General features: G+C 54.8%; 1 protein-coding gene across 2 annotated transcripts; it reads right to left on the bottom strand.

Annotated features, from left to right (window-relative positions):
* Window positions 1-563: 563 nt before the first annotated feature.
* ALDH3A1 (aldehyde dehydrogenase 3 family member A1) lies at window positions 564-24,277 on the bottom strand. 2 transcript variants are annotated; one of them, XM_060290417.1, is made up of 15 exons: window positions 24,178-24,277; window positions 22,186-22,316; window positions 18,509-18,574; window positions 8,881-9,029; window positions 6,761-6,868; window positions 6,229-6,395; window positions 4,642-4,873; window positions 4,262-4,347; window positions 3,811-4,019; window positions 3,175-3,292; window positions 2,550-2,691; window positions 1,748-1,914; window positions 1,224-1,323; window positions 732-862; window positions 564-655 (listed from the first exon to the last, which is right to left on the bottom strand). In XM_060290417.1, exons 6-15 carry the CDS (start codon window positions 6,388-6,390, stop codon window positions 641-643), a joined length of 1,362 nt encoding a protein of 453 aa, XP_060146400.1. In that variant the 5' UTR covers window positions 6,391-6,395; window positions 6,761-6,868; window positions 8,881-9,029; window positions 18,509-18,574; window positions 22,186-22,316; window positions 24,178-24,277; the 3' UTR covers window positions 564-640. The 2 variants fall into 2 exon arrangements, with proteins under 2 accessions (XP_060146400.1, XP_030718187.1); XM_030862327.2 differs by lacking the exons at window positions 18,509-18,574; window positions 22,186-22,316; window positions 24,178-24,277 and having other exon boundaries at window positions 8,557-8,918.

Raw genomic sequence — 24,277 nt, 5'->3', positions numbered from 1 at the left:
AGACATCCACTGACACAGGGCCTTTCACCCTCTGCCCGGTCCCCCTTCGCTTCTCCTGGAGGGGACGAGGCACAGGTAGCAGCCAGCGGCCAGCCTCGGCCAGTCTTCCCCAGCTGCCCCGCTCTCCCCCTGGCCTGATTCCGGGCTCCTGCTCTGGCCCACGCCCTGATTCCCATGGTTGTCGCTGGACCCTGTCCTGGCCCCTCAGGCACCCCCAGGGCCCAGATGCTGCCGGCACTGAGGGTCCTGGGGCTGACCCCGGCTACCCATCCTCCGGCCCCAGGACCATCACTCTGGAGTCACCCAAGGGGTCATGTTGACCACCCACGGCGGGTCTCACCAGGGACCCCCACCTTGGCCTCCACGGTCACCCCTCCACTGGACACACCTGAAATGGAGCTGATGTCCCCAAGTCCAGGGGCCCTGGGGCTAAAGTGAGGCTCCGGGGGGTGGAGGGGAATGGGGGGAACCAGAGAGGGTGGGGGGCAGGGCTGCAGAGACACGCACGCACGCACATTCCTGGGCTGCTGGGAAACTTTATTGGTCTCTACTCTAGAGAGGGAGGCGAGGATGCCCTCGGAGCAAGAGGGGTGCCAGGAGCAGCCGTCCAAGGGCGCAGCACAGCGAGGCCAGGGCAGCTTCAGTGACGGGGCATCTGTGGGGGACACGAGGCGTGGTGAGGCCCTTGCCCAGGGCCCAGCGGCTCCCCGCACTGCCGCCCCGCCACTCACCTTGGCCGGGCTCGGGGGGTATCTGGCTCTGAGGGCCTCCTCATTCAGCAGAGGCCTCACCAGGCAAGAGCGGCGGTGGGAGAAGGTCTCGAAGCTCTTCTTGCCATGGTAGGACCCCATGCCGCTGCCCCCTGCGGGAGGAGCCAGCTCAGCGTGGCCCCGAGACCCCGACGCCCCTCCTGCGCCCCTTCTCCGAGCGGCCTGGGGGCCCCCGATCCCTGGGGTGTCCGCCGAGGCATCCACGCCAGGAACAGTGGCCAGGAAGAGCCTCATCCCAGCCCCGCCACTAGGTGGCTCTGCGACCTCTGGCGCGTGCGCCCTCTCTCAGGCCCCAGGTGACCTCTGGGACCCTCTAAGGTCTCGAGGTTGAATGTGGCTGATGGATGTGCCAGCAGAGGGAGAGGTCAGTGGAAGTCTGAGGCCCAGCCCAAGGGTGGGGGTGGGGGGACACCCGCGGGGGGCAGTGGGCCGTGAGCTCGGCCCCAGACTCACCCACGCCCCCGTAGGGCAGCGAGGGCACGGTCGTGTGGACGATGATGTCGTTGGCCGTCACCCCGCCACTAGAAGTCTCCGCGATCATCTTCTTAATCACCTGCAATAGCCCCGGGGCTCAGCCTGCGGCCCGGGACACCCAGCCCCTCCCCCTCCCCGTTGCCCGGGCCGCGTCCTGGAGCCGCAAGGACGCGGGAGCTGGTGAAGGCAGAGCCCTGGCGCCGGGCCGCTCCCCGCCCCGAGCCCCAGGCTGGGTTCTCCACTCTCCCCACGTAGTTTTGTGGGGAGATGGTAAGAGCAGCAGTTCCCAGGACGGCGTGCGCGGCACCGAGGGGCTCATCATCATCTCATTCACGCTCTGTCCTGATTTCAGAGCTGAGAAGAAAGGGGCTCAGGAAGGTTAAGCGGCTTGCGGTGAACAGTGAGGCTGGGATTTGCTCCCAGGTCTGTGAACCCCTGGATCCTGTTTGCAGGAGCAGCGCGCCCAGGGCCCCAGGACCCTGGAGGAGGGTCCCCCGGCTCACCTTGTCGTTTAGGGAGAACACATAGAGGGCCAGGGGCTTCTCGCGCTGGCTGATGAACTGGATGGCTTCCTCCAGGCCGCGCACGCATACGATGGGCATTATGGGCCCTAAGACCTCCTCCTGCATCACCGGGGACTGGGGGTCCACGTCCACGAGGATGGTGGGGGCTGGAGCAGGGAAGAAGCCGGCGTCAGCCAGTGTAGAGACCCCAGCCCAGGCGTCTGGTTTCTCACCCAGCCCTTTACAGACAAGGCGGCAAGGCTTAGCGGGGCGGGGTAGGCACGGGGCCTCCTCCTGCCAGGCTCCATCCCGGCGGACCACGGAGAGAACCCTGGATTCACCTATACGGGAGGAGCCCGGGCTCCACACTTCAGGGGGCGGGCCCTGTGCCCCGCTAGCCACGTGAGCCCTGCTGGAGCTCTTCAGCCTCCTGGCAACTTGGGGGCCAAGTGGGGCCCCATCTGCTGACCCTCCAGCCCAGGCACTGCGGGCCCCTCCCGCTCGGCACACCTGGGGCTCCTGTGGCCTCTGCTGAAGCTGCCGGGATGCAGAGGAGGTGAAGCCTCCTCTAGGCCTTGAGGGGAGGGGCTTCTGGGCTGGGGAGGGGCCTCCCAGGGGCTGTGTCCAGCTCCTGCCCGCCGAGAGGCCCAGAGCCAACCCGGGGCCACTGGTGAAAGTGACGGACACACACCATGGGGCTGCGTCTGCTCTTCAGGGGTGTGTGCCCACCCGCCGCCCGCTCGCGGGGCCCCTGGCAGCCCTGGCGGGCAGGCGGTGCTCTCCTGAAGGGCAGCGCACACACCTATGTACCGGCTGGTCGCATCCCCGGTGCCCCCGTAGGCGACCTTCTGGCCTTCCATCAGGCCCATCACCCTCTGGAAGTGTAGGGAGTTGATGATTCTCCCGTAGTCGCGGGACTTCTTGGCATCCTCCCCGTAGAACTCCTGTGGAGGAGAGCCTCCAGGTGAGGATGTGGACCCTCATCACGGCCACAGGCTGTGAGGTCACTGGTGACCCCAATCTGGGAGCACACGTGGGCACCGCCCTGTGGGGCAGCAGTCAATGGCACAGCGACCCCGAGAACTACGGAGCTGCCGCACCCTGGGCGCCCCCCGACTTTCCTGGCACACGAAGTGCTGCAAGACAGCTGTGTTGTTTGAAAGAAATACACGCACAGCGTCTGGACATCACACGGGACCAGACGCGTGCGTCTACAGCAAGGAGAATGGAGGGAACACACCAAGTCAGGTGGTGGGATTCTGGGTGGAGCTTTTCCCTCTTCTTTATGCTTTTTAATCTTTTCCAAATTATTGACAGCGAGTGTGGATTATTTTCATGAGCAGAAAAGAATGAGCCAGTCTTTTCTCAAGTCCACGTCCATGTCACCACCTGGCAGCCTGTCACCCGCCCCCGGGGCCAACACTCACCTTCAGGGACTTTGTGAGCTTCTCCACGACTTGGTTCTGGATCGAGGGGTCACACAGGATGTAATCGGGGGCCACGCACCCCTGGCCGCTGTTCATGAATTTCCCCCAGGCGATGCGTCTGTAAAAACCCCAGGTTAGATGACATATCGCCAGCCCAGGGGGGCTCCCCAGGAACAGGCCTCTGGCTCAGTTAGCCCAGGGTCAGGGCACGAGGGGCTCTGCTGTGAGCTGTCCACCAGGGGGGCCCCTTAGCACCCCACTGGCTTCTAGATCCCATGACCCTGGACGTGCTCACAGGGCCTGCGGTGACCTCATCACTGACTGGCGGGGGGTGTCTGGCGTGGGCGGCCTTTATCCCCCTCTTTTCACAGCCTTGAGCCCTGCACGGCCAGGTGTCACTGTGCTCAGGGCCCCACACCCCAGAAGGCTACGTGTGTGGGACATGAGGGCGGGCAGGGCTGTCCTGGACCCCTCCTCTGCGGGAAGCCTTTCCCGCACCTCTTCTGTGAGCATGGTACCTCCAGCCCCAGCTCCCGCCAGGACCGCGGGTGCCCTGAGGGCAGGGGCCACGTCAGTGGCACTCAGAGTGAACTGCCGTCCGTCTGAGCTGGGGGGCAGCCAGGCCAAGCCCCTCACCTGCAGGCGACGTCCAGGTCACAGTCCTTGTCCACGTAGCAGGGGTTTTTGCCCCCCAGCCCCAGCGTGACGGGGGTCAGGTGCTTGGCCGCAGCCATCATGACGATCCTGCCCACCCCGGGGCTCCCGATGTACAGGATGTGGTCAAATCTCTCCTTGAGCACCTCCGTGGTTTCGGGGACACCCCCACTGATCACCGGGTACAGATCCTTCCGAGAGAGGACAGAGGCGAGGCTCAGAAAGGACCACAGCCCCCTCCCCACGTGGCCGGGCCGTCGCCACCAAGTGGACCCCCTCTCTCGGCTCTGGGGCTCCAGTCACCCCAGTGGGAGTGGCCAGCTGTCCTCACCCCACCCGGGGCTTGGGCCCTGGCTGCAAGAATTCACTATTTCTCAACCCCTGAAGACATGGCCCCGCCCCCGTTCTCCGTGTGCCCTGGAGAGTCTGTCACCTTGTCCAGGTACTGGGGGAGGATGGTGGCCAGCAGGCTCGCTGTGTTCTCACTCAGCTCCGACGGCTTGAGGACCACCGCGTTCCCTGCAGAGCACACGGAATCAGGGCCATGCTGGGGCCACCCCCCTGCTCTGCCCTCCCAGGGACCAAGGGCGCATGGTGGGCGGTGAGGCTGTGTGGACATCTGAGCCTGGCTGGGCCTGGGCACCGGGAAGCCTGGTCCCCACAGCCTCCTGTGAGAGCCGGACCCTCCTATGGCTCCCTGACCCCAGGCTGCCTCTTCGCACAGGCCTGCGCCCCCCACCCCAGGCCCTCCCCTCCGCAGTGGAGAAGAGGGATCCCTCCTGGCTCCCCGACCCAGAACGGGGCTCACAGTACCTGCAGCAATGGCGCCCACCATGGGCTGGATGGTGAGGCTGAAGGGGTAGTTCCAGGTGCCGATGATGAGAACCACACCCAGGGGCTCTGAGTGGATGTAGGACTCATCCTGCTGGGTCTGGGGCGTCTTCTCCACGGGCTCGTCCGCAGCCCACTCAGGGAGTTTCTTGATCACGTAGTCGATCTCCTCCAGGACGTACACGATCTCCTCGTAGTAGGCGGTCCATTCGTTCTACAGCGAGAGGGCTCCGTGAGGCTTGCTGGCCCCAGGGTGAGGGCCACGCAGCCGGGGCTCTGAGCAGAGGCCCCAGGGCTGGCGGTGGTCCTTGGCTCGCTGCTTCCCAGCTTTGTGACCCCGAGTGAACCTCCTGACCTCAGTCTCCCAGTCTGCAAAATGGAAACATGACTGGACCTCATGTTCCAGGTGGGCCCATTGGACACAGCCTGGCTTGTTCTGCTGCCCACATGAAGGGGGCCATTCACCGTGGGCTCCCCAGCCCAGTGGGCCAGGCAAGAAGGCACAAGGGGGCAGAGCTGAGGATTAGCCTTCGAGTGGTGGGTCTGTGAGGGCCCCTTTCTGCCACTGCTGGGGGCCCAGACAGGTTGGACACATCGAGCATGAGGTGCCCTCGGGCACCCCAGACCTGAGTAGTGATTTGAGGGTCACTCAGTGAGTTGGGGGTAACTGAGCTGAGGGCTGTCCGGGAAGGCTTAGCGATGAAAACGAGACTTGAAGCCAGGACGGAGCCCTAAGAAGACCACCCTGATGAAGTGGCTTCAGGAAAGAGGCCACCAAAGAGAGTCAGGAGAAAATCCAAGAGACCCTCAGCCAGCGGAGGAAGCCAGTGTGGGGGGCTTCCGAGAGAGGGGTGCAAAGTGGGACACACAGCTCTTCCGTGAACTTTGGCTGTGCAGAGCAAGACAGAAGTCGTGAGGTCAGCACTGGGTTTTCTTGCCTTTGTTTTTTGCTGCAAGATGAGAAATCTTGAGAAATTAAAAAAAAAAATACAGTGGCAAAAGGCCAGGAAACGGTAGGGGGACGGGCTCCACAGCCCCTCTGCTCTCTTCCAAGGCCAGGCGGATGGAAGGGTGGAAGCAGGCCCAAGCGACTTGGCGGCAGCGAGGGGGAGGGGCTGAGTATTCGGAGGGGTCTGATTTTGCCCAGGGGTAGGAGAGGACGGGGAGGGAGGGAGGGAGGACGCCCAGCAGAGCAGGCTGCCCTCCGCGAAGCCAGGCTGGGCTGTTCCCTGGTGTGGAGAACCCGGCCCGCACGGGGCTGAGAGGTGAAGGAAAGAAGAGGCCGGAAAGGGGTGGCCTCGTGTGCTGGGCTGGGTGGAGAAGGGCGTGAAGCCAGGAGTGGGGATGACGGACCTGGCGCGTGGGACCTGGGGCGCCGCAGGACGCAAGGAGAAGCCGGCACGCCCCGTCTGAGCGGCTGCGCTTTCCCCTCCGTAAAAGGGTCCTGAGGCGCCCGGAGTGTTCTGGGGGCTAAGTGTCAAGAGCCGGGCGCAGAGCCTGTCCCGCGGCGCGCAGCCCACGTCCTGGGCGCACGCAGCCCTCTCCTGCCCGTGGCCAGTCGGGGCGCACCTTGCGGAGGTCGGCGGCCAGCGCGCCCACGAGGTCCTTCTCGCGCTCGCGGATCAGGCGCCGCAGCCCCTCCAGCTGCTGGACACGGCACTGGAGCGGGCGCGTCTTGCCCGCGTTGAAGGCGGCTCTGGCCCGCTGCACCACCTCGCTGATTGTGTCCATGGTTCCTGAGGACAGAGAGCTCCTTGGAGCCGGGAGGAGGGCGCGCGCTCCCCGGCCACCCACTGGGACCCGGGGTCCCCAGGGCAGCACCCACCCTCACTGGTAATTTTATAGGAAGAGGAAGATCTCCCTGGGAGCACCGAGAAATGGCCTCCTTTTGCCTTCTCAGCTCCCTAACCCTGTTGTCTTGGACTCTTCTGGCCATCGGTGTACTCCCTCCCTGAGCAGATGACAGACCCCCGCGGTGAGGACCCCAGGCAGCAGTGACCTGCGGTCCTAAGGGTGTCTACAGCTGTTGATGGTGGGTTCTTGGCAGGGTGCTGGGGGCAGGCCCTTCCTGGCATCTCTCAGGGCCCATGCCCACCTCTACCTTCGTGTAGAGTTGGTGACTCTCGCAGGCAATCACTCCAAGTGCTCTGCACACCCAACCAGGGCAGTCTCCAGATCAAAGGACACGGGTCGTGATTCCACACCCACGCTGATTAAAGAAAACCCAGCATCAGGATTCTCACACCACCTTTCTGGCTGAGCCGACATTCTCAAAAGCACTGGCGGCTTCCCAGACAGAACCAGGTTTGGTGTTTAAACCCGTGTGTGCCTGTAACACCTGTGAGACAGACCGACTCACAGAGCTTCAGATTTCCACAAAAAAGCTGCCCGTACAGCAGACCATGCTGGCGAAGTGGGATGGCTCTGCTGGGAGGCATTTGGCTATGCCCAGCAAAAACCTTTAAAATCTATTTCTCTGTGACGTAGTAGGTCCACGTTCAGGAGCTCATAGAAATGAGCGCATTCCTAAACATTCATGAACAAGAAAGTTCATCAGGCTTATACATAAAAGAGAGATACTGGAAACATCCTAAGTGTCCATCAGCAGGAGACAATTTCAAAGATGTCTGCTGCACCCACGTGCCAGGTGATCGTGCGGTAATTAGGACAGAGATGGACAAGTGTTTCAGCACCTTTATAAGGGCACTCTCTGTACCAGATGTGTCCCGGGCATGAGGCATAAGAAACAAAACAGTTTCCAGAACAACAGATACCCCAGGTGTGTGCATGCCTGTTCATGCGAGAGCCCAGAGGGGCGGCCCCTGCCCCCCCCCGCCACCCCGCGTGGTGACTGCGGGGGGATGGGAGGGAGGTTGGGGGTGGATTAGAGGTGATCCTCATTTTCATCTTCTGGAGGGCTTCACTTTTTTTGCAGTGAACTTGCATTTTTTAAAAATGTTTGTTACCTTTTTGAATAGGTAACATGCTCATGGTGGAAAATGTAAAAGATACAAAAGGGACACAGAGAAAAGTAAACGTTCCTTCTCCCTTCTCCCCCAGCAATTCTTCCTGTCCTCCAAGAGGTTCCCACCCACTTTCAGACACGGTGTAACCTCTGACATCAGAAAAAACCACAATAAGGCTATTTCCGTTTGGCAAAAAAATTAAATACCATATCTACCTATATGTAGATGCACATATATGTAGATATGGTATATATAATACATATGGTATATGTGTACATATTACCATACATGGTATACATAAATTTATAGATGTATATGTATGTATGTGTGTATATGTATATATGTATGAAATCCTGCTTGAATTCCAGCAAGTGGCTTCTGACTCCTCCCATCACCTCCCCTCTCGGCAGCACTGACCCCCACCCTGGCTTTCGGCACGGACAGGAGGGCCCTGCTGGCATCCAGGGCGCCCCAAGCCTGGGGTGCCACGGCCCCCTCCCTAGGTCCGACGGGAAATCGGAGGGAGCCCTCTGAGATCCCTCGGCCCAGCCTGCCATGGGCCAGGCCACTCGTGACCCCAGCCACACAGCCCGGCAGGAAGGTCCTGCTTCCCTCCCCAGCCTCGTGTGGGCAAACCAGGGCAGCAGCCTCTGGCCATCGGCCACCAAGGCCTGGCGGCTCAGGGCAGAAGAGCTGGTGGGAGGGAGCCCGGGAGGGCTGGCCCCCAGCTCAGCACTCAGAACCACGTGGTCTCTGGGAATGAGCTTCCTCTGTGGGCAGCGTTAATAGCAGTGTCGCTTCTCAGTCATTACAAAGATTAATGGCGCCGGGAAGTAGCTAACATTGCGCTTGATGTCCCAGTGGGAGCAGCTGGAATTAGTCCCCCAGGACCCATCCTTCTTCCCACACCCCTGCATCCCGCCTGCTTCACCTGTGCCACTTTGTTCCCAGGTGTCATCATCCCCTTTGATCCTCACAAAAATCCTCGCTCTGTAGGAGCGCCCACCAAGAAGGAGCCGTTACGAGTCCATTTTACAGATGAGGAAAGTGAGGCCAATAGACGTGCAATAAGTGCTCTGTCTTTGGTCTCCCAGTTAGCAAGTAGCAAAGTCAGGATTTGAACCCGCTTCTGTCTCTATCTCATGCCGCTCGTGCCTTTAACTACAGGACTCTGCTGCGTCTGGGTTACTGAATCAAGGCTTCTCACCCACCGTCCCCTGGGTCCCCCTGCTCCAAGGGTCCCCGGGGCCTCTACCTCCCTGTGGCAGGGGTGGTAGAGCTGCCAGACGTGAGCTTCAGGCCCTTGGGGCAGCCAGCCGCGGATCCTCAGAAGATGTTCCTGGGTGTGGGGAGGACCAGCCACAGAGGTGGAGCCGCTCCTGGCCAGGCTGCAGCTAGAGATTTCTAGGAGGAGAAGAGAATGGGGAAGAGAGTTACCTTCGACACAGGCTGTCCTGGGGCTGGAGCTCCAGGAATGGGCATCAGCCTAGAGAGGATGCATTTAAGGACCCTTCTCCCCGCCCCCTGGGCCCTTGGAGTCCCTGCCCAGGAAGTTTGCATAACAAGAACAAAACAGTTTTCAAACGTGGGGTGTAGTAATCCAGCCCTCTGCTCCCAGTTTGGGGGATTAGGCCTGGGGTTGTCTGCTTTTGTTCTGCTCAGAAATGCAAGAATGTGTCTGTGGAGGCTTGGGCGGGGCCGGGTCCAATCTTCCAAAGGAGCCCCTGTGTTTGCCTCGGGCATGGGGCTGCTGATTGATTCAACCTGACCTGACTGCTTCCAGATTTTCCAAGTGCAATTACCAGCGGCTGTCCTCCTGACCTCCCTGATTACATAAGGGCGGGGGAGGCACAGTCACAGTGAGCGTGCACGCAGCTACCCGAGGACACCCCATCAAGGTGAGATCTCTAAGCCTGGAGAATCGCAGGCCGGGGCTTTCTACACGAGGCCCCACCAATACGTGGGTCTGCCCACTTGTTGAACAGCAGAGAAGAGGGCCACGGACCAGTACCGACTGCCAGGAACCTCCCCGGTGAGGTCGGTCACCCACGGAGCCAGAGATGCTTGGGCAGAGAGGACTCTGGGATAACAGATGTTTGCTGGGCGTCTGCTCAGTGGGGATGGAGGCCTGTGTGGAAGACACATCTGGCCACTTCTCACACCGCCCCTGCTACCTGGACTCTGGGCTTCCTCCCACTGGGCACTTCCTGCCACCCTCACCCACCAGCCTTGCTTCCCTACAGGCCCCTGCAGAGGTGCTCTTCCCTCCCCCCTCCCTCCCCCTGGAATGCCCCTCCCGTACAGCCCTCATCATCACGCTTCCTCCTCTTCCTCCACGTTATTTTTCTCCAGACCATGTATCACCCTCTGAGATGCTATTTGTCTACTTATTTTGTCACCTGCCACCCTCCAGCTAGAATTTGCTTTGTTCACTGCTGTATCCTCAGCACCCAGAACACTGTCTGGCACATAGTAGGTGCTCAATAAGTGAATGACGGAATAAACAGAAAGTTTCAAAATAATATGAACCCTATAGTGGCTGGAATATGCACAAGATGCTACAGGGCCTCAGATGAGAGTCCCGAGGGAGGGAAACGGAGTCTGAGCTGAATGGGAGGTATTTAGGCTTGGAACAGCAAAAGCAAAGGCACAGAGGCAGGAAACAAGGTCGTGTGTCTTCGCAGTTATTAAGGTGCTATTAAAAACGTAACTAATGGGAAAAGAATTTGAAAAAGAATAGGTACATGTATATATATGACTGAATCACTTTGCTGTACACCTGAAACTATCACAACATTGGGTTTTTTTGTTTGTTTTTTAATATTTGGAAACTTTATTTTAATGAACAATTCTTTTCTGGTGTGATTTTATTTTATTTTTTGGCCGTGCTGCGTGGCATGTGGGATCTTACTTCTCCAACCAGGGATCGAACCCGCTCCCCCTGCATTGGAAACGCGGAGTCTTAACCACTGGACCACCAGGGAAGTCCTAACATTGTTAATCAACTATACTCCAATATAAAATAAAAAGTTAAAAAACTAAAAGAAAAAATAAAATTGTAATTGAACCTGTTGGAGATGCATATTCCCAGGCTCCACCTGCTCGACAAAATCAGAAACTCTGGGATGAGGCCCAGCCATTGGTGGTGTAACAAGTCCTCCAGGTGATTCTGATGCCTCCAGGTGAAGTTGGGGAACCAGTGACTCACCAGTTACTGATAACAGTTTACTGGGAGGAGTTCCCTTTGATCTGTGTTTTTATTCCTTTAAGAAATTGCTATAAGAAAATCATATTATTTATTGTTGAATATCTGCTACAAGTTACAAACATATATATGGATTTATAAAATTATATTTTGTAACTATATAAAGCTGGGAAGATTGATGGTAATGATGTGAATATGAGAGAGATTTTATATTGGCCTGTGACACAGAATTCAGTTTACATGTTTCAAGTGGCCAAGGAACTAGGGTGATGGCATAAAACCTTATGAGAAATTGTTCTAAGGAACGAATAAAAAGTTTGTAGTGGCAAACGTGAAGTCATCAGGTGACAGCAGGTGTGACGTGAGGCATTATTCCAGGGACGCACCACAAATACGGGGCTGCCTGTGGTCATCACGGCCAGCACTCAGGCAGCAGTCACTTGTGCCGTGACTGAACGCATGGGGCCTCTGGTGACAATTCCACAGGGAGGGTGTTATTCTCCCCATTTTATATAAGGGGGACCAGAGACTTGTAAGAACGTTGGTCCAGGCTCTCACTGCTCACAGGTGGCAGAAGAAGCCCTTGAAACCACCAAAGCCCAGGCTCACTCACCGAATGCAAGCCGTCTCCCCGGAAGTGAGGTGCAGCCAAAGCAACCCCAACAGGAAGTGACGTAGTCCATGCCCGTTCCCCACGGGGGTGCCCTCCTGCCCTCCTTCTGAACGTTCTGATTATCATTACGCAGACGGTTCCAACCAACCTGGGGATCTGGTTCCTCAGGCTAAGTGAATGGATGGAAAGAGGAAGGACGACGGGGAGGAACAGCTGTGAAGAACAGTGAGGAAGATGCCGACTGGAAGGATCAATTCCATTTACAACAGCATCAGAAAGAAGAAGTAAATTTAAATGTAAACTTAACAAAAGAAGTGTAAGACTTATACACTGAAAATTGCAACACATCGTCGAAAAAAATTAAAGATCTAAATAAATGGAAAGAAATCACAAGTTTGTGGATTGAAAGACATAATACTGTTAAGGTGACAGCACTCTCCAAATTGATTTACAGATTCAATGCAATTCCTGTTAAAATCCCAGCTGGCCTTTTTTTTTTTTTCAGGAGTAGCTGATCTTAAAATTCGTGTGTAAATGCAAGGGACCAAGAAGAGCCATAACAATTTTGATAAAGAAGAAGAAAGCTGAAGGATTCAATTTCAAAAGTATAACAACGCTGCAGAGATCATGATACTGGCATAAAACAGACAAGCAGATCAATGGAATAGAGCTGAGAGTCCAGAAACAAACCCTTACACGTGTGGCCAACTGACTTTTGACACGGCTGCCAAGACAATTCAGTGAGGAAAAAGAACAGTCTTTCCAACAAAAGGCACTGGGATGACGGAATATCCACATGCAAAAAGATGAACGTGGACCGTTACCTCACACCATACACAAAAATTAACTCAAAATGGATCATCGACCTAAATGTAAGAGCTAAAACTATAAAACTTCCACAAGAAAACATAGGAGTAAATCTTCATGTCCTTGGGTCAGGCAATGGTTTCCTAGATAACAAGACCAAAAGCACAAGTGACAAAAGAAAAAAACAGCTAATTGGGCTACATCAAAGCGTGGGCTTCCCTGGTGGCACAGTGGTTAAGAATCCGCCTGCCAATGCAGGGGACACGGATTTGAGCCCTGGTCCGGGAAGATCCCACATGCCGCGGAGCAACTAAGCCCGTGCGCCACAGCTACTGAGCCTGCGCTCTAGAGCCCGCGAGCCACAACTACCGAAGCCCGTGCACCTAGAGCCCGTGCTCTGCAATAAGAGGAGCCACTGCAACGAGAAGCCCTCGAACTGCAATGAAGAGCAGCCCCTGCTCGCCACAACTAGAGAAAGCCCACGTGCAGCAACAAAGACCCAACACAGCCAAAAATTAATTAATTAATTAATTAATTTTAAAAAAATGTCAAAGCATTTGTGCTGCAAATTATACCAGCAAGAAAGTGAAAACAAAACCCACAGACTGGGAGAAAAGATTGGCAAATCATGTATCTGATAAGGGACTTAGAGTATATAAAGAACTATTACAACTCAACTTTTATCGTTTGTCAGTATTAGACAAATAACCCAATTTAAAAATGGGTGAAGGATCCAAACAGACATTTTTCCAAAGAAGATATACAAACAGCCAACAAACACATGAAAAGATGCTTGGCATCATTCGTTATCAGGGAAATGAAAGAGAAAACCACAACGAGATACCACTTCCCAGCCACTAGCATGGCCATTAAAAAAAAAAAAAAAAAGGCAGAGACAATAAGAAGTGTTGGCGAGGAGGTGGAGAAATTGAACCTCTCCTACACGGCTGGTGGGGATGTAAAATGGTGCAGCCACTTTGGAAAACAGGCAGTTCCTCAAAGAGTTAAACACAGAGCTACCATATGACCCAGCAATTCCACTCCTAGGTCTACACCCAAGGGAAAGGAAGACCTGTGTCCACACAAACAGTTGTACATGAATGTTCACAGCAGCATGATTCATAGGAGCCAAAAAGTGGAAACAACCTAAATGTCCATTAACTGATGAATGGATAAACCAAACGTGGTGTATCTGTACAATGGAACATTATTACGCCGTAAAAAGAAAGGAAGTTTGGATACATGCCTCACCACAGATGAGTCTTGTGGACATTATGCTCCAGACACATAGGACTACGTAGTGTACGACTGATTCCATTCATATGAAACGTCCAGTAAAGGCAAATTTATAGAGACAGAAAGTAGGTTAGGGGCTGCCTGGGGCTGAGAAAAGGGGGTGGGGGCAGAGGGTGAGGATTGACTGCTAACGGGTACAGGGTTTTTTTAGGGGGACAAACGTGTTCATGATTAGGTTGTGGGGATGTCTGCACAAAAAACTAAAAAAACATTGAGTTGTACACCAAAATTAGTAACATGGTGTTGAATTGTATCTCAATGAAGCTATAAAAATATGTATGTCATATTCTGTACCCTCGCTCTGAGAAAATAGGAAAATGCATTAGGAAAATGTGGAATCTCCCATACAGAGAACTGAAAATCATTTACGTAGATCACGCCCCCCAGGAGGAGGTGGAGTGTAACCCTCTTTTCTTACGTGTGGGATGTGTGTAGTGACTTCTTTCCAAAGAGGCCAGGGTGGACTGGTCAGGGGAGTAACTCTACACGGAAGAAGCTGATGAACATGACCTCAGCGGGTGTTCAAGGTCAAGGTCATGGCGACCCCATGTCCCCTGGATACCACGTGATAAAAACCGGCGCTTCCACTCTGTGGTCTGCTTCCCCAAACCCAAACCCCCAGTCTAACCATGAGATGAACATCAGACATACCCAAACTGAGGGAAGTTCAACAAAATACCTGAACAGCCCTCCTCAAAACCATCAAGGTCACCAAAACAAGGGAAGTCTGAGCCCAGAGGAGTCTGAGGAGATGGGACAGTAAATGGAAGGTGGTCTCTGGATGGGATCCAGGGACAGAAAAGGGACATTCGGCACAAACCAAAGAAACCCGGAGAGAGCATGGGCTTCGGTTAATAACACACCAGCATCGGTTCACTAGCTACAACAAACAAGATATCGGCAATAGGGGATCCACGTGCAGACGACCCAGGAACTCTCCACACTGTCTTGGTAATTTTTCTGTAAATCCCAAACAATTCAAAAGTAAGATTTTTATTTTAAAATGTCATCTGGAGGCAGCACACAGGGTAAACGAGTGCTAGCTCAGGGGTCCCCAGCTGTGAGGCCCGGGAAAGACGCTTACCTTCCCGGGGCCCCGTTTCCCCATCAGTTAAAATACGGGCGACAGAATCACGAGCAGTTGTGTGGGACCCTGAGGAGGCGACATGCGTGAAAGGACTTTGGAAACTGAAATTCCTTCCAAAATCATCCACGGAAAGAGGTAAGCTTCAGTGAGCTGCACCACTGACCTAAGCTAACCTGCTCGTCTTCCTAACGTCATACTGGCACTAGGTCTTTGCCTCGGGAGCCCTTCAGCCTCCAGGCGGGCTGCCCTTCCTCCTCCCGTCGTCCCCACTGCTTTCCCAGTCCGGCACCGGCTCCCCTGCTGTCGCCTGGTGGATGCCCCCCTCCTGGCACCATGGGTGTCGCCTCCCCACTGAGATCCCGCCATGTAAACTTCCCGTATAAGCTTCCGGGTGAGGCACAGTGCTGGGGCTCACTGGCCTAGAGGGCTGACTGCTGGGGCCTGGTTGGAGCGAGGCGGACAGTGTGGGTGGGGCAGGCTGGACTCGGCTTCGCCCAGCAGCTCTGACCTCGGGGTCCCCCCCGCCGCCGTCCTGGGTTCCTGGGTGCAGCGCTGAGCCACTGGAGGACACTGGGATTTCATATACTGTTTAGAGAGCTTCTCCCCGGACAGCGGCAAGGAGAATGGACCGGCTGCATGTCTGGGAAAACGCAGGAAGGATCCCCGGGGGTCCCTTCCCCTCTATCTGCCCTGAGGGCAGAGACTTGGGTCGGAGAAGCTGCAGGTGTGCATGCCGGGAAGTCAGTGGGAGGAAGAGGGAAGCTCCCCCAGGGATGCTGCAAAGGTCCCCCACTGTCACCCGACCCTGACCTTCCCCTGTGCAGGCTCCCAGGAAGCACCCAGGAAGCCAGGGCTGAGTTGGAACAAAGAGCAACCCGGGGCTGGAGTGGGCAGGGCTGCGCGGCCCGGCAAAGTGCAAGTCACGGTGAGCTGGGCGCCTGGTCCGACCCCGCCCGGAGCCCCCGCCTGCTGGGGGGCAGGCCCGGGCCACCTGACACTCCTGCTTCTCGAGCGTGGGAAGCCGCACCCCGATTCCTGACAAACACGAGTGCACCCCATCGCACACCAAGTCTGATATTTATTCTAACAAGGGCGAAAATCTCTCCGTTTTATTTCTGCATGGTGATCACACAAACATAATTCCGTGAACCTGCACAATGTGATGACTAGTTTTTAGAGCCGCCCTTTCCTTTCACACATAACTGGCTTGCCTCTCCCTCTGTCAGCACCCCGTAAAATTCCAGTGTGCGCCCCCTGTGTTTTTCCCAATGCTTATATAACATCCGATAAAGTTAAATGTACATGACACACTGGGGGCTGTCGCTGCTTTTAAAACAGGGGCTCATCAGACACGGGTTCTGATCCCCCGCTGCCTCAGACGGCGGGATCCACTCTGTCCCCTCTCGCAGCTGTTTAGTATTAATATCAACAACGTTTGATGTGCACAGGACCAGAATGCTCCCTGTTGAGGGGAAGCCACCTGGCTTGCAGCTTTTGACCGATGCTCCATAAGCCTCCTTGAACTTACGGGTGTTTTTATTTCTCTGTAACAGAATCCCAGGAATGTTGGCATTTTTGATTTCATGCGTGTTGCCCGATGGATTTCTGCAAGGCGGTCCCTGGAGGCCAGCAGGCTGTCCGGGCTCTGGTCCAGTCAGGCAGCCAGTGCCCTGCGTTCTTGCCGCTTCTCGGCTGTTCCCTGACCCCGGCGGGTGGGCTGGTGCATTGTCACACCTGTGCCGGCCACAGGCCTTCGCCCCACTTCTCTTCTGTGTTTTCCTTGTCAGCGTTTAAGAGCTCTTGCCGTTACAGCTGCTGAGTCACTAGTGCTCTCCTTGATCCGTCACTTGTCCGTGGACTGGATTTATGGTGCCTTTTGCTACATGTGAGTTTTAGTATAGCCAGCGAGAACTCTTCTGTTTTAGTTAGAATGAGGAGGGTTCTCTCTCCCGTCCTATGTGGTTCATCTAATTCTCGGGACATTCTCGTAAGATTTGTATTATTATTTACTCTGAGCCCATCAAGAGACTATTTTATCAATAATGCGGACGTCCCCTATTTGAGCTCATTTAATCATCACAACTGCAAAGAGGTAGGAACTATTATTATGTCCATTTTATAGATAGGAAATGGAAGCACAGAGAGGCTAAGTAATTGGCCTAAGGTCACACAGCTGGTAAGTGACAGAGCCAGGCCTCACCTGGCATCGATTCCTTGATCCCCCTTCGAAGGCTCACACCCTTGGGCTTCCCCATTTCCTCCAGGTTTTCGAATTTTTGCTGTAGTGTTGAATAGTTTCCTTAAAATGCTTTAATCTCCTGACTCTGTCATTATGTCTCCTTTCTGAACCTTAACCTTGTGTGTTTCTGTATCTCATTTTTCTTTCACAAAGAAAGTGCAAGTCAGGGTGAGCTCGGATTCTTCTGCTCATGGGTGTTTGCAAAGACCAGGCCGCACTTATCTTCTAAGAGAAGCGTGAAGCTAGGTTTCTGATTCATTTCTGTTCTTCATCAATTCCATCTTCCTACTTTCTTTTTGTACTTAAACTGGGTAAGTAGGTCCTTTGACTTTTGTTTTCCTATTTTAATACTGATGGCCTTTGTCTTTATTTCCCACTGAATATACGGTTTTGCCGTGTCCTGGAGTTTTGAGAATGTAACATTCTTACTTTCACCACTTTCCAATAATTTTTAATTTCCCTCTTGATGGCCTCTTTAAGTGTTTTTTATAAGTGTGTTTCCTAATATCAAAGTAGTTAACATTATATTCGTCACACCTTTATTATTTACTGCCAGTTTTCTCAGATTATGATAAAAATATGGCCTTCTTCTCTGCTTTTCTCTATTGGTTCAGGTCTTCTTTGTGGTCAAATAGATAATTTCTGTAGCCGTTCCAGGGACATACGAATGAGATGTATTATTGCTGTTCATAGATGTAAAAATCTCCACCTATTGAATCAAATGTATTGACTTTTCCTGGGTATATTACCCAGCTGTCCTTGCAATTCTGATACTTCTGCTCTGTGTGTTTAACCACATTTTGCTTTGTTCATACAAGTTTATGACTGTTTGATCCCCTTTATAATTTTTGCTTTTCTTCTTCCTCTGTTGTGATCTTAAAGGCCACCTTATCTGATGTTAATTTGGGTGGTCCTGCCTTATTTTTGTTTGCACCGGTCTGAGCACCTAAGTCCCTCCAGCCCTTCTTTAGCCTGCGGCTTTACATGCATTTCTCATAAATGACAGAGGGAGGGTTTGTCTTAGACGCCCTCTGACAGTCTCTCTGTTTTACTAGAAGGGCTGGGACCTTCCATCGCATTCTTCCCATTACCTTTGTGTCCACTCTTCATGTCGCTCTCTCCTCTCTGATGCTCATGGTTCCTCCCTTTCCCTGCTCATCTGAAAGCTCTGCCGCCAGGGAAGCCCCTGAAATGGCTTTTTAATGTGTTTTCAATTCCTGCTTCCAGCTGTGCCTCCTCAAACCTTTCTGTCCCTTCAAACACTGCAAGCGGCTCCATCACTTCCTGGTCAATTCCCGTGCCCAAAGCTCCGTCCAGACTAAGTTAGCACTTCGATCCCAGCGCACAGCCTCCGCCAGCTCAGCTCCAGTCTGTGGCCCCAGGAAGGGGACAGGTCTCATCCCGCCTTGTCCCCCGAGGCTCTGTCCCCCAAGGCTCCGTGGCCCTGGTGCGGGGGCTGACAGGAGAAGGGACCAGGGCAGTGTCCTTCTGCTTACCTGGCGCTCCCCACGGCCTCTGGGGACTCCCAGGGGTCCCGCAGCTCCTGCCCACCACACAGGTCCCGGGAAAGGAGAGATTTCCCCGCACCCTCAGTTCCAGCCCCACCCTCCAGGGCACCTTCCTCGGGTCCCCTCACCTGGCTGGCAGCTCCCCTGGTATCAGCGAGATGGTCCACGGGCGCGCCTCCTTGGAGTGCTGTCAGCTGGAGGAAAATCACACATCCTCTTGTGCAAATGGGGCCCCCTCTGCCCGGCTGTCTCTCTCTGGCTCTCTTTTCCAGCTCCATCATCTCGGATGACACAGAGGGTAGCTCAGCAAGCCCCCTGGGTGAGGAGATGTCCCTTCTGCAGGCACCCCGATCTCTCTCGGTGACTCTCGGAGCCCCCCTCGGTTGGCTTGGAGAGGTGGGGACTCCACCTTTGGGGGAGTGTTGGGGGGGAAAGGAAAAGGCCACAGGCCCCCCTCAGGTGCACGACTTCCTTGACTCTTAAAATTGCTGCACTTTCTAGTTGCCCGTCTCCATGGCAGAGAGATGCTGGAAGCAGTTCTCTCCCTCACCTGGAGCGAGGTCTCCACGGGGTGAAGGGCCAGAGTGCCCCAAGGAAGGACAGACAGAGCCCAAGGGGAGGAGGCATTTCAGGCCCTAGGGCGTGGCTGGAGAGCTGGCCGTTCCCACACTGGCACACATGCTGGTCTCCCCTGAGTCCATACTGGTGATGCTGGGGAGGAGCCGGCAGCCACTCTTGGGACCGCGGAGCCGCTACAGGGAACACGGCCCGGTCAAAACCATCTGCACAGCTAACTACAGCAGAGCATCATCCAGCCTTGAAAAAGAGAGGAAATCCTGGGGACTGCCCTGGTGATCTATCGGATAAGACTCAGCGCTCCCAATGCAGGGGGCCCGAGGTTCGATCCCTGGTCGGGGAACTAGATCCTGCATGCATGCCGCAACTAAGAGTCCTCATGTCACAACTAAGGAGCCTGTGAGCTGCAACTAAGGAGCCTGAGAGCTGCAACTAAGGAGCCCGCCTTCTGCAAGCCGGTGCAACTAAATAAATAAATTAAAAAAAATGTTTAAAAAAAAAAGGGGGTGTACTTCCCTGGTGGCGAAGTGGTTAAGAATCCGCCTGCCAATGCAGGGGACACGAGTTCGAGGCCTGGTCCGGGAAGATTCCCACATGCTGCGGAGCCACTAAGCCCATGTGCCACAACTACTGAAGCCCACGCACCTAGAGCCCGTGCTCCGCAACAAGCAGCCTCCGCTCGCCGCAACTAGAGAAAGCCCGCGTGCAGCAACAAAGACCCAACACGGCCAAAAATAAATAAATAAATAAAAATTTAAAAAAATAAGGGGGAGGGGAGGAAATTCTTACACCTGCTCCAACAGGATGAACGCAGAGGGCGTTGCGCTGAGTGAAACAGCCAGTCACAGAAGGACAGGCACTGTATGGCTCCACGTGTATGAGGTCATCAAATCCACAGAGACAGAGGGTGGGATGTGGGGGGGTGCCAGGGGCTGGGGGAGGGTGTAGAGTGAGGGTTTAATGGGGACAGAGTTTCAGTTTGGGAAGATGAGAAGGTTCTGGAGATGATGGTGGCGATGGACGCACAACAATGCGAATAAACTTAATGACACTGAATTGTGCACTTAAAAATGATGAAGATGGTCAATTCTACGTCGTGTGTGTGCCTACGTGCTCCGCTCAGTTCCACTGCTAGACTCGGCTCTGAGCTGTGGACACCATCTGGGAACTAGAGCTACTCTTCCCATCAAACCAGGAGCCTTCTTTGTCACGGGGGCATGGAGAGAACCCATTTCTGCAGACTTCTCCCTACCCGTGCCTGACAGGTGTGGACTCCAATTTCGCTGAGAGCTGTTTTCCTCCATTATTGCGGCTAATGATGACACTCAGCTCATGTATGTCTCAACCAGACTCCATGTTATTTCCTTGGAACCATCAGTTGACCTTTAACATGGACCTTAACTCTGACTAGAATTTAAAGTTTCTGTATCAGCACAGTGTAATTTCCGTTGCCCTTACTCTCCGCCCCCTTTTTTTTCTATTTTAATCAGAAAATATAGTTAAATACTGAAAAAAAAAAAAAATCCCATCCACATGGACCCAGTAACGTAGCAGATGCATGGACACCCCACCCTCTACTGAGCCCCCTGCCCCGGGTACTGGGGCGGGAGCCGCGGTGGACAAAGGGCAGAGGCGACCCTCGCCCTCACAGAGACCCCACCCTGCAGGGACAGAGCCGGCAGAGACTCTCGGAGAGCTGGGTGGAGGCCCTGTGCAGTGGGTCAGGGGAAGTGGCCCCAGCACTTGTCCAGGTGTGAACCAGCTCCGGCTTTAAGTGAGCAAGGCTAGACTTGCTGAGACATGGGTGGAGGATGACAAAGCCGAATCAGGACAGCAGTTACCTTTGGGGCAGGGAGAGGAATAGATAGCGGGGGGGGGGGGGGGGGGGGGGGCGGAGAATGCACCAAGGGCTTTCTAGGTATGTAATTTCTAAAGCTGGGTGGAGGGAACACAGGTGTTAAGTATTTTCGTATATTTTTGCATGCCTATTTCATTGTTTAAAGTTAAGACTATTTTTTAGAGCAGTTTTAGGCACAGCAAAACTGGGGGGGAGACACAGGGAGCTCCTGTGCACGCCCTGCCCCTCTGCATGCACAGCTTCCCTACCATCAACACCCCACCACAGGGTACATCTGTTACCACTGATGAAGCAGCACGGACAGGTCATCCCCACCCAGAGCCCAGAGTTGACATGAGGCTCACCCCTGGTCTTCTATATTCTGTGGGTCTGGACAGATGTATCATGAGCTGTATCTATCATGATCATATTACACAGAGTATTTTCTCTGCCCAAAAGAAGAAAAATGTAGCTTTCGAGGTGTCTGTGCGACGTCCAAGCTAAGTGTCCAGTGGTCATGGGAGTGTTGCTGGGTCAGAGCCCCATCGTAGACATGGGCTCCCCTGCGGGGTGAAACTGAGAGCCAAAGAAGGGAAAACAGGATTGAATCCTGGAAGCCACGGGCTTGAACAGAGCGGGAGATAGGCAATGGATTCGGGCGCAGTTTCAGCAGAGCAATTTATCTATGAGACCAAAGAAGTGAGGGAACCATTAGGTAATAGCAGCCTCACTGGGGCATCACTGGTGAACAGCACAGGATTGGAGCAGCCCGCAGGCCCGACAGGTCAGGACCGGTTAAACAAATGAAGGCGCAGCCATTCAAGAAACAGCTGCAGATCTGTAAAAAGGGCAGATGTTCATAATGTGTTCATACATAAGGAACACAAGTTTTAAAATAGTATATTTTGTATAATTCTATTCTTTTTTTTAAAGTATTACCCTGGGTAGGTGTAGGAAGTACTTTTTTTTTTTTAATTTATTTATTTGGTTGTGACGGGTCTTAGTTGTGGCATGTGCGCTCCTTAGTTGCAGCTCACCGGCTCCTTAGTTGTGGCATGTGGGTTTCTTCGTTGTGGCATGCAAACTCTTAGTCGTGGCATGCAAACTCTTAGGCACGGCATGCAAACTCTTAGTTGCAGCATGCATGTGGGATCTTAGTTCCCTGACCAGGGATCAAACGCAGGCCCCCAACAGTGGAAGCACAGAGTCTTAACCACTGGACTGCCAGGAAAGTCCCTACAATTCAATTTTTACAGAAGATTTTGTTTGCACAGGGAAATCATGTGGGCAGATGAATTAAAATGTTAATATAATCTCTGGGATGATGGGAGGTTTGTTCTTTTCATTTATCTGCCTTTGTAAAGGTTTCTGCAATGAACACAAAGTACTTACGAATATAAAAAGGAGAAGGGCCTTCCACAGGGAGCAGGTCCTGTCACTTCCTGGAATGCTGAGAGAGGAGTGGGTCCCACGGCAGGGAAGCTGTGCATCTGGGCTCCACCGGGCCAGGCCTGGGAGACAGACTGGCACGTTGTCAGCCCTTCTCAGTGCCGTGCAGGCGAGGCGTAGGGAAGCCTCCCTGCCTGCGGGTCTGAGGGAGGGTTCCTCCCACACAGCGGGGTCCAGAGTTCTCCCCTTCCCTCGAGGGGTGGATTTGGGGGAGCCACCGACCCCTCCACCCCCAGGATGTAGGAGACTCCACCCCTCAGGCAGACGGCTGTGCCCTCCCCCTGCCCTTAGCCTTTGACGGTGTCTCCAGTTTTCTGCCAAGGTCCCCTTACACCAGCCTGGCCAAGACCCCAGCCCACATCTCTCCTCTCGACACCCCTCTCACATCCTCTACAAACACCGCAAAGCATTTGAGAGCCGCTGGCTAGGTGTGAGCTCTTGGCCATCTGGGTTCTCAGGTCTCAGACACCATCCACGATGGCCCCTGGTCAGAAGATACACATAAAAGTCCCCCTAGGCTCCTTGGTGCCAGCAGCCCTCGGCCCTCCATCTGCGGTGTAGCGGTGGGGAGGGGCCTGAAGCACAGTCTTGGCCTCCGGCCCCGGCCCCGAAAAGGCAGGGCCGAGATAAAGGCTCCTGGCAGGACCTCACCGGGGAGTGCGAGCTCAGGGGCGTGAGACGGGGAAGGGGAGGCCACAGGAGGACGACTGCTGTGCTGGTGACCACGCCACCCGGGCTGCGGGCTGCTGCGGACCACGTGGGGGCCAGCCTGGAGGCCGGGCTGCTGCAGGGCAGGCACCAGGGCCGCTGCTTGTGGCTCGTGGCACAAGCACTGGGGTCTCTGGACAGAGGTTGGTCGACCACTGGACAAGTCTTCCACGACCTGGTTTGTTCGGCGCTCCCCCTGGTGGCCACTGGCATGAAACGCAACGCTGTGCGCCCACTCTGAGGTCATCCGCTCGGGCCACCCCTAGACCTTCGCATGTCCGATTTCCCGGTCTCCCCACAGCCTTCACCACCACCCACATGTCTGCATAGACCCTTACCCTGGACCTCTCCTCTCCACGCAAAGGCAATGGCTGTGCACAAGCTCTGCCCACCTTGCAAACGGGGTCTTGCGTGTGACCCAGGAGGAGCGAGGTGGTTGTGTGTGTGTGTGTGTGTGTGTGTGTGTGTGTGTGTGTGTGTGTGTGTGTGTGTGTACGTGTGTGTACGTGTGTGTGTTTGGGTGTGTACATGTGTGTCTGTGTGTGTGTTCTCCTCTCTGACACCAGGCAGGGTTGCTGCAGGATCAACCCCCCGGAGCAGCACGGACACAGGGTCACAGCAGCGCAGCGACACCCGTCCTGCACGTCCTGTGCCCTGATTTCTGATTTTGTTCCCAGGCCGCCGCAAAACTCTTTTTACAAACAGTCATTTTTCACCAATTCCGTTCTGCTTAAATCAGCCAGAGTCCTTTCCATTCGTGGCAGGCTGCAAAAATGGCCACAGGGATTCCTCCCCCCGCCCCCCCTCCCGGGTGAGCAAAGGGTTTCGTGGTAGGTCGTTGCCGTGCTTCCCCACCTTGAACCTGGACTCGGTCCACGGGACACTGGGAGATCTGACTCCACAGGGCTGAGGGGTGAGCGCCTGGGGCTGGTCCTCTGAACAGGGCTGGGCCGGCAGTCGACGGCAGAACGTCAAGCAAACCCACAAGCACAGGTGAGCCACCTCAGGCCACTGAGCACCAGCTACGCTGAGCCAGAGCAGAGCCACCCGACTGGACCACAGAATTATGCGAAATAATATGTGCTCACTGTGGTAAGCCAGTCTTTGGAGTGGTTCTGTTACACAGCAAACGTGAGCTCACACACGATGTCTAGCAACGGAGCACCCCACCCGATCCACCCACATCTTATTCCTCTCCAAGTCCTGTGGGTTTTCGCTGCTCCCTACCTCTTCGAAGCAGGCATTTCCTCCTCTATGTTTCAGTGGATGTCCCTGCAGCCATTTATGCCGCCTTCCATCTTTTCTCCAACCCACCAGTTCAGTCGGG

Source organism: Globicephala melas, chromosome 20 (genome assembly GCF_963455315.2).
Source record: "Globicephala melas chromosome 20, mGloMel1.2, whole genome shotgun sequence".
NCBI classification, from domain to species: Eukaryota; Metazoa; Chordata; class Mammalia; order Artiodactyla; family Delphinidae; genus Globicephala; species Globicephala melas.
This window is presented reverse-complemented; position numbering and strand designations above follow the sequence as displayed.